Source organism: Danio aesculapii, chromosome 11, assembly GCF_903798145.1.
Source record: "Danio aesculapii chromosome 11, fDanAes4.1, whole genome shotgun sequence".
In the NCBI taxonomy this organism is placed as follows: Eukaryota; Metazoa; Chordata; class Actinopteri; order Cypriniformes; family Danionidae; genus Danio; species Danio aesculapii.
This window is the reverse complement of record NC_079445.1, coordinates 3,418,593-3,429,179: the sequence shown is the minus strand read 5'-3', so window position 1 is coordinate 3,429,179 and position 10,587 is coordinate 3,418,593. Positions and strand designations below refer to the sequence as shown.

General features: G+C 37.4%; 1 protein-coding gene across 2 annotated transcripts in view; it reads right to left on the bottom strand.

Annotated features, from left to right (window-relative positions):
* Window positions 1-8,326: 8,326 nt before the first annotated feature.
* Window positions 8,327-10,587, bottom strand: part of timeless (timeless circadian clock) — a 42,220-nt gene continuing 39,959 nt past the window's right edge. Inside the window, exons 27-31 of one of the 2 annotated variants that reach the window (XM_056468186.1) lie at window positions 10,289-10,331; window positions 10,132-10,199; window positions 9,068-9,110; window positions 8,906-8,973; window positions 8,327-8,780 (exon numbers count right to left, since the gene is read on the bottom strand). In XM_056468186.1, coding sequence (XP_056324161.1) covers window positions 8,671-8,780; window positions 8,906-8,973; window positions 9,068-9,110; window positions 10,132-10,199; window positions 10,289-10,331 — 332 coding nt within the window. In that variant the 3' untranslated portion in view covers window positions 8,327-8,670. The remainder of the gene's footprint in view (window positions 8,781-8,905; window positions 8,974-9,067; window positions 9,111-10,131; window positions 10,200-10,288; window positions 10,332-10,587) is intronic. The other variant, XM_056468187.1, reaches the window with a different exon arrangement.

The window sequence follows — 10,587 nt, the reverse complement described above, 5'->3', positions numbered from 1 at the left end:
CTTAGGAATGCTTTACACTTTCAAAAAATGCTGGGACATATTTCAACCCAAATTGGACAATTCCCAATTACCAAGCCAAACACTGGTTTGAAATTGGCCTTATAAATTTAGTTCCAAAAAAAAAAAACCCCAACAGTTGGTTTTGTTCATATTTTACCCAAAACTGGGTTGAAAGAACTGAGCAACTGTTTTAGTGTACAGAGTAGTTTAAGTCACAAATTTATTGATTAAAAATGTAAAGGTGAAGGATGTTTCCCATGCAAGATCTCGCTAATTATATAATGTTGCTAACTGCTAACTCTAATGTTGCTAATTATATAATTATACACCAAAAAAAATTAATTGTTGTCATAAACAGTGTTGGGTAACACAACTATAAAACGTAACATATTACAATCTTAAAGACAGAATTAAATGGAAGTTAAAGTCCTTGTGAAATTAAAATTATTTTTATTATTAAAATGCTAGTGCTAATCTATAAGCTAGTGTGCTCCAAAACAGTGACAAAATACACATCTAGAAGAAATTAACATCCAAAGCTTGGAGTTTGTCACTTCCGCTTAAATGGATCAACGTTTTTTATTGATGTCACCTCATACTTCAGTTTCTCATCAAATCTTCTGACCAATCAGATGCTGTCTAGTATCTGACATGCCCCGCCCCCTTCAAGAAGCTTTTCATTTGATGCACTTTTGATGCTCAACCACTCACTGGCAAAGCAGTGATAAAAACTAAATCCTATTGGGTTTTTTTTAAGGGGGAGGAGCTACTATATGTACCGCCATTTTTATGTTTTAGTTGAAATTACATCAAACGTTGAACTAAAATTCACAATTCAAAGCACTTCATGGGACTTTTAAGATTGTCCTTTTCGTGACATACATCCATTTGAAACATAAAATAAAATATACAAAATTTAAAAAGTAGGGCGGTCCATGATTTCATCCTTTGGGACGAACGCACAGATAGCCACATCCTAAAGGACTGATAGCCCCGTTCAAAATGATGGGTAGTCCCACCCTAAATGAAGAGTAATTCTGCCTTAAATGTCTAATAACCCCGTCTTAAATGACTGATAGCCCCGCCCCAAAGGCTTTTCTTGTGACTAGAAGTGAAGAAAAGTAGTTTTGAGGGGGAGAGAAGTTTTGAGGAGGGAGAGAAGGTTATATATACAGTTGAAGTCAGAAATATTAGCCCTCCTTTTAATTTTTTTTCTCCTTTTTTAAATATTCTCCAAATGATGTTTAACAGAGCAAGGAAATTTTCACAGTATGTCTGATAATACTTTTTCTTCTGGAGAAAGTCTTATTTGTTTTATTTCAGCTAGAATAAAACCATTTTAAGGTCAATATTATTAGACCCTTTAAGCTATATTAGTCTACAGAACAATCGGGGGGGTTGGGCAGGGAGGCTAATAATTCAGTGGGGCTAATAATTCTGACTTCAACTATATATATATATATATATATATATATATATATATATATATATATATATATATATATATATATATATATATATATATGTATATAATGTATAATAATAACCCAATGTCAGGTTATGACCAATGTGGGTAAAGTTATTTTTTTTTTTAAGTAAAAGTAACTTCAGAAATGGCTTTATATCCTTTCTCCACACTGGTAGATCTTTTTTTCTTTCTCATTTGTTTCTTATGATCTCGGCATGTCTAGCTTTTGAGGATCTTTTGGTCTACTTCACTTTGTCCGGCAGGTACTATTTAAGATATTTCTTGATAACGAACAGGTGTGGCAGTTAATAATAAAAACCGCATCAGGGGTTTACTTGTGTCACCTTTGACTAATCATTACATTTGTTAGATGATCTGAAACATTAAAATGTGACAAACATGCAAAAAAACAACAACAAAAGAAATCCGTAAGGGGCAAACACCTTTTCACACCACTGAATTGAAAAGTAATTAACCCTCTTGCAGCGAATAACATTTTAGTGGGTGTCTTTTGCAAATATGTGATGCATGACATTATTAAAAGTAGTATTACAACATTGTTTTATTAAGTGTAATAACAATGAAACGACAGGAGAAAGTGCAGAACTACCGAAACGTATTTAATACTTTATATAAAAGCCTTTTTTGGTGATAGCAGCTTAAAGACGCCTCTCATATGTAGAATGAAGTCACATGCATTGCTCAGGTGTGAGTTTCTCACAGACTTCTTCAACAGTGTCAAAATCTTAACGGTTCTGTGGGTCTCGTCTATTAAATCTGAGCCTTAATTTTAATTCTCTATTGGATTCGAGTCAGGTGATTGGCTGGGCCATTCCTCAGATTGATTTTCTTTCTCTGAAAGCATCTGAGAGTTTCCTTGGCTGTGTTTTGGATCATTGTCTTGCTGAAATGTCCACTCTGGTTTCATCTTCATCCTCCTGCTAATGTAGATGTTGGACTGAAGCAGCTGATATTCATTTACACTGAGGAAGGGCAGAGGGTTGCTGAAGAACTACTGAGAGATTTCAGCTGCTGTCTGGGCTTTCACTGCCGAACTACACCACCCTTTCTTCATGTGTTCAATACTTTTTCGCTGCGTCATTTCATTTTATCACGCATAAATTCATTTGTAAACTAATTAGATTTGTTTTCTTTGCATATTTAGATATCTTTGGTTGTCAGTCAACGGTCAAAATGGTGACTTGTCCAATACTTATTTCCCCCACTGTACATACTCAAAGCTACATGTAGCTTCATTTCATTTAGATTATTTTTCCACCTCTTACGTTTCCACCGTAACTGTACAAGAACATTGTCAGAATGACGGATCTGCAAATGTTCGGAAGCCCCGTCCTCTGCGCTTCTTCATCTTGTGATCGTATATGGATTCTGCAAGAATAAGAGTCCATTCATCGATGAGGGGGACGTTCATGTCTGAGAGTCATTTTTGTTGGCTGCTATCTGTTAATATGACCCAGAGCTGCAGAGGTGGAGAGTCACAAGATGAAGACGACGCACAGACCGCTCAATGATGCTCTTTCATCACTGTTCTCCTTCACCATCTAGTTCTCTTCTTCATTCTTAGCATTCTCCAACTGGTATTCGTGGTACGGTCATTAACACCTTTCCCAAAAATTCTCAGCACTTTATTTAAATTAAGTACAATGAACTCTTACTGTAAGGGATACCCCTTGAGACCACTTAAAATTACGTTATTTGGACTTCCATTTTATATACTGTATAAAGCTATTGTGCCACTGACATGTTTTAACACCATGCCAACGTCTAAGTATGTAAAAATACTGCAAGTAAATAAGATTATTTAGGTGGCTCAGTGGTTAGCACTGTCGCCTCACAGAAAGAAGGTCTCTGGTTCGCGTCCGGACTGGGCCAGTAGGCATTTCTGTGTGGAGTTAGCATGTTCTCCCCATGTTGGTGTGGGTTTTCCTCTCCAGTATCCCCCACAGTCCAAACACATGTGCTCTAGGTGAACTGGGTAAACTAAATGAGTGTGTAAGGGTGTTTCCCAGTACCGGGTTGCAGCTGGAAGGACATCCGCCGCATAAAACACATACTGGAATAGTTGGCGGTTCATTCCACTGTGGCGAACTCTGAAATAGAAACTAAGCTGAAGGAAAATGAATAAAATAATAATAAAATAAAATGTAAAAACTGCTATGGTCAATATTATTAGCCCCCTTAAGTGTATATATTCGACTTGAATTTCGCAGGAGGGCTAATAATTTTACTTTCTACTCTATAATTATAAGATTTTAAGCTAAATCTAATACCCACACGCATTACGCATCAAAAAAAAAAACTCAAAGCATTGTACAAACAGGCTTCACAGAAAGAGTTGCACACATAGGAAGGGTGTGCTTCCTATATAGTACAACACTAGTTACGAATGCAACCGTGGTACTAAATAAAAGTGAAAGACCCCTGAGGTTAAAGAGGAAAACTCCTCACATGAGCCGAACAACAGTTATCTCATAACCCGTGACGAGCCTTGAGCTGTTCAAACTCAAGCTCACAGCCTTTATGTTGTAGATGGGCTAAGAAACTCAGGTCTCTGGAAAAGTACAAATATTGTTGATAAAATAGAGCAAAAACGTGTCAAAAATTGTAAATTCACTTGAACTGTTATGTATTTTTCTTTTATGTTTGACATGTGGTGTTGACACGTGGCAGCTTGACGTGTTGGTGAAGTCTATTTAAACCACACTGGAAGATCGATCGGACAGTCTCTTCTCTTCGGCTTGTTTTGTTTATGTGTGAAAACCTATGTTGTATTTGCTCGGCGATATTGTCGAATTGAACGCTGAGTGTTGACTATTATTAAGATCAATGTACTGAAACGCATGTGATGATACGGCGTGTTGTGAATATCGGCCGTCACCGGAGAAAGTCAAGTCTTTCTTTTGTTTGAAAGCTTTACAGAGTGGCACTGTAGCTGTTCAAGCTACTGTTGTATGATTTCAATGATAGCCTATATATGCACCAATAAACAAGCCAGATGAATGAATAAACAAAATAAATACGGATTCTTAAATGTCGGTATTGTCTTTACTCAAAAAAAACATCAATACGTTTTGACAAATGTTTTATAAAAATAAAATGAGCAATTTTTAACGTTTTGCTATAGGCTGTTATATTATTCAGTTAAATATAAGTTGGACATTTATGTGGCCATGTAACATGTTTCTGTTGTTAATATACTGGGCAGCTACGCAAAATATCGTCTAAAACGTCAAGCAGGAATTTGTGTAACTCGTTAGTTAATTATGAAGACACAAAAATTATTAAAATAACAAAAATAGAATGATACAAATACAAAGATAAAAGGAGCAGCATTTTGCTAAATATGTAGCCCTTCATATGCTTTATATCCTGATGTGCCGTGTGTCGTTTTATATTCGTTTATTTCACTTGCTGCATTCGTTATTTTATGTTTGGATACGGAATCAAATTACAGCCATCGTTTAAAAGGTTATATTTTACCATCAAAATGTAGCATTTTATATCATGATCAACTTCTGATATTAAACTGCTGTGTCATTTAATTGATAGTTAAAAATTAAATAATTTAAGTGCTTTATTTATTATTAGTGAAAGTGCCTGCTCACTTTTGACAAGGCCTGTCCAAAAATATACTTCTGCCACTAATACAAATGCACTATTATTGTTGCATTATCATTGTTTATTTTCCTGTTCTGTACGGAGATTTTGAAATATGTCATTTATTTCCCCTCCAATCATTTTCAATCACGTTGCATTGTGGAAATTTTCCCAACGAATAAAATTTGCCCAGAGCCGCGCAGCATATGACCTCTAAATAAATAGGGGCGCTGTGACATGTATATTTAGCAGCTGTGACTAAGCAGGATATTTAGTCACATGGTTTCTTTCGCTTTTACACATGAACATGAAAAAACTAGTTTAGGCTATTATTTAAATTTAATTGAACAAAGGGAGCCGTTTACATTGCGTTACCAAGGCAACTACTAATGCGTTTTGTGTAACGTTTCAAATAGCTTTCTTGCGGCACGACAGTGGAACATGAAACTGTATCCGTGCTGTCTGGCCCAGTTTGGCACGGAATGGAACAGTTCAACATAAAGAATGGTTGAGCACGACAGTGGAACATGAAACCGTATCCGTGCTGTCTGGCCCAGTTTGGCACGGAATGGAACGGTTCAGCTTAAAGAATGGTTCAGCACGACAGTGGAACATGAAACCGTATCCGTGCTGTCTGGCCCAGTTTGGCACGGAATGGAACGGTCCAGCATAAAGAATGGTTCAGCACGACAGTGGAACATGAAACCGTATCCGTGCTGTCTGGCCCAGTTTGGCACGGAATGGAACGGTCCAGCATAAAGAATGGTTGAGCACGACAGTGGAACATGAAACCGTATCCGTGCTGTCTGGCCCAGTTTGGCACGGAATGGAACGGTTCAGCTTAAAGAATGGTTCAGCACGACAGTGGAACATGAAACCGTATCCGTGCTGTCCGGCCCAGTTTGGCACGGAATGGAACGGTCCAGCATAAAGAATGGTTCAGCACGACAGTGGAACATGAAACCGTATCCGTGCTGTCTGGCCCAGTTTGGCACGGAATGGAACGGTCCAGCATAAAGAATGGTTGAGCACGACAGTGGAACATGAAACCGTATCCGTGCTGTCTGGCACGGAATGGAACGGTTCAGCATAAAGAATGGTTCAGCACGACAGTGGAACATGAAACCGTATCCGTGCTGTCTGGCCCAGTTTGGCACGGAATGGAACGGTCCAGCATAAAGAATGGTTGAGCACGACAGTGGAACATGAAAGCGTATCCGTGCTGTCTGGCACGGAATGGAACGGTTCAGCATAAAGAATGGTTCAGCACGACAGTGGAACATGAAACCGTATCCGTGCTGTCTGGCCCAGTTTGGCACGGAATGGAACGGTCCAGCATGAAGAATGGTTGAGCACGACAGTGGAACATGAAACCGTATCCGTGCTGTCTGGCCCAGTTTGGCACGGAATGGAACGGTTCAGCATAAAGAATGGTTGAGGACGACAGTGGAACATGAAACCGTATCCGTGCTGTCTGGCCCAGTTTGGCAGGGAATGGAACGGTCCAGCATAAAGAATGGTTCAGCACGACAGTGGAACATGAAACTGTATCCGTGCTGTCTGGCCCAGTTTGACACGGAATGGAACGGTTCAGCATAAAGAATGGTTCAGCACGACAGTGGAACATGAAACTGTATCCGTGCTGTCTGGCCCAGTTTGGCACGGAATGGAACGGTCCAGCATAAAGAATGGTTCAGCACGACAGTGGAACATGAAACTGTATCCGTGCTGTCTGGCCCAGTTTGACACGGAATGGAACGGTTCAGCATAAAGAATGGTTCAGCACGACAGTGGAACATGAAACTGTATCCGTGCTGTCTGGCCCAGTTTGGCACTGAATGGAACGGTTCAGCATAAAGAATGGTTCAGCACGACAGTGGAAAGGCAGCTTTAGCTGTTGAGTTTTTCATTTGTTATTTTGTCAAATAAATGTGACTTTACGTTATTTCTTTGGTCAATCGTCCTTGTTGTTGTTTTCTTTTGAGCGGGAGATGAGACTACGGACTTCTCATTACTCTTAAACGTGTCCTATTTAATTTAAATTTATTTATTGTTACGGGTCTGGCTTGCTTTGTAGAGACGTGCAAAGTTTAGAAAACGTAACATGAACATCAGAATAATATTGACGGCACTTGTCTATAAATAATCTTTGTGTGTACTTAGAGATATTTTGTCTTGAAATGATAAACTTAAGAGTTTCTTTACCTATTTAACAACTAATATAACAACTACACTCAAAAAAAAATGATGTTTGTTCAACCTACTTAATAAAAATGAGCTGAAACGACTTAATTAATCACAACGTAATTATTTGTGTTCAATCCACTTAAAATGGTGATTCTTTCTTAATTCTTTCATGTTGTCCCAACACAAATTGATCGTGTGGAACACAGTTTAGGTCTTCTTTGCGTTTACTCTACTAAGCTATATAAAACATCTACTTTCTGTATTATTTGTGATTTCAATAATATAAAAAACAAACATTTTGTGTCTTCCTACGTTCTGGACAACTCTGCTACATCGGTTATTTAAGGCAAAACAATCTGTAAAGCACTGATAGAGTGCGACTTGCTTCAAGGATGTCACTTCCTTTGGCGGGAAACTCTAGAAGGCACTGAGGCATGTCATAATTCTTCTCCCATTATTTGGCCAAAATGTTTAGGATAAAGCAACTGTAGATGAATTATATGCGATTGTGACATTTTCAATTTTATTTATGTTGCTCATAATCTAGATTTTATTTCCCTTCGCTCCTGACCGCCAGAGGCAGCACTGAAAGCTCTAGTGGAAGTCAAATGCAGCATTACGAGAGTGAAGAAGTGTGAAGAAAATCAACACACATTCATTCTGTAGGCCAAACCCTCAGGTGCTTCTGCACACAGAAGGCCACGATCTTCTAATTATTCCCAAAATGTTGCCCTCTTAAAGTGACCGTGAATAAATAAGAGTACCAGACTGTCCTGCAAAATTTGATTGATGAGTTCGGGTGCGGGCGGTATGGTCCTCATGCATGTGTGGATTGTGGGAGGATATAGTTATTCGCAGAACTCCCACAAAACTAAAATATCTTTCAATTCATTCACTAAAAACCAATACTCTGTTATTTATCTACTGCACAAAGTCACACGGAGAGAGCTTTCAGTATTTGCGGTCACATACCCAAGCAGAGACGCATTCATCTGAAGCCCTCGTCAGCGAACGACATGCTACTCCTGCATGGACACATTAAGCAGGCCTACATTTATTAGTTCATTCAGTTTATTTTTATTTCTCACAATAACAGAGCCGCAGAAATGAGGCAATTAAACTGTATTTAATTATGACGAAGGGTGATTTCTGTTTTGCACGCTAACAGTGAGAACGCCGGTGCATCAAACTCCCAAAAAAACAAAAGAAGCAAAAGAAAAAAAGGTTCAATGAGTTAGAAAATGAATGAAAAAAATTATTAAAATCATAACACTCATAACATTAAAATATCGAAGTTTTTAGGGTAACTACAGATATTCTGGAAAAAGTCACACGTAATGAAATAGAAAGAGATGGTGAAAAGTCATTTATGATTGTGTTGTGTTGCATTAATTCATCTAGTTATCTTCTTCCTCTTCATCACTTAACACTCTGGTATACCTGCGCTTGGCTGGGGCTGCAGGACTGTCCCGCTCCGAAGTCATGCTCCTGGATGAAAGATCCACATCTGAAGAAGATTCGGAAGAAAAAGAAAATTATACCACGTACATACAATTCACTGAATGGATGGATGGATCATTGCACTGGATGAGAAATGTCTAGTGTTGCTTGCTGAAAATTCAAGTTCACTACCTTTTTGATCCTCATCATCTTCATCATCATCTAAAACTCTGCTTCTTTTCTTGGAGATTTTCTGCTCACTGGAACACAAACCATCAAAATCATATTACAGATAAGATATTCAACTCTGCTTTTAAGAAGCCACTAAATAACCAAGTTAACACTGTTACTAACCTTGGCTCCACACTATCAGAAATGTCCTCCTGTGATGGAGAGTCTTGGAGAGAAAAACAGAAATGTATTTAAACGGCTTCATTTGTAATATTTAACGATAGTAATTTGAGCTAAATCACATGGTCAGTAGCAGCTAGGCATGGGCCGCTAGAAGATTCTAACAGTATAACCTTGGATATAAATAGATTGGATTGAAACAAAGATAGTTCAATCTAAAAATAGATGGATGGATAGATGGATAGATGGATGGATAGAAACAAAGATATCTAAAAATGAATGGATGGAAACAAAGATAGATCTAAAAATAGATTAAATGAATAGATGGATGGAAACAAATAGTTACATCTAAAAGTGGATGGATGGATGAAACAAAGATAGATCTAAAAATGGATAGATGGATGGAAACAATGATAGTTAATCTAAAAATGGATAGATGGATGGAAATAAAGATAGATAGATCTCGAAATAGATGAATGGATAGATGGATGGATACAAAGATAGATCTAAAAATAGATTAATGAATAGATTGATAGAAACAAATTGTTACATCTAAAAGTGGATGGATGGATGAAACAAAGATAGATCTAAAATGGATATATGGATGGATGAAAACAAAGATAGATCTAAAAATGGATAGATGGATGGAAATAAAGATAGATAGATCTAGAAATAGATGAATGGATAGATGGATGGAAACAAAGATAGATCTAAAAATGGATGAATGGATAGATGGATGGCTGGATGATGGAAACAAAGATAGATCTAAAAATAGATTAATGAATAGATTGATAGAAACAAATAGTTACATCTAAAAGTGGATGGATGGATGAAAAAGATAGATCTAAAAATGGATAGATGGATGGATAGATAGATGGAAACAAAGATAGTGAAATCTAAAAATGGATGGATGGAAACAAAGATAGATCTAAAAATGGATGAATGGATAGATGGAAACAAAGATAGCTAGATCTAAAAATAGATGGATGGATGGATGGATGGATCATTGCAATGGACCAGAAATGTGCTGAAAAATCTAGATGCCATTTCAAGATGTTGATGATTACCTTTCTGATCCTCATCATCTTCATCATCATCTAAAACTCTGCTTCTTTTCTTGGAGATTTTCTGCTCACTGGAACACAAACCATTAAAATCACATTACAGATAAGATATTAAACTCTGCTATTAAGAAGCCACTAAATAACTAACACCGTCACTAACCTTGGCTCCACACTATCAGAAATGTCCTCCTGTGATGGAGAGTCTAAGAAAGAAAGACAAAGAAATGTATTTAAACGGCTTCATTTGTAATATTTAACGATAGTCATTTGAGCTAAATCACATGGTCAGTAGCAGCTAGGCATGGGCCGCTAGAAGATTCTAACAGTATGATAACCTTGGATATAAATATCACGGTTTCACTGTATTGTGATTACTGCTTTGAAACATGTTAGAACGTTTTTCTCCATTTTATTTTAAGACACTTTAACAAAAAAATTGCCGCAGTAATTTTTGATTTT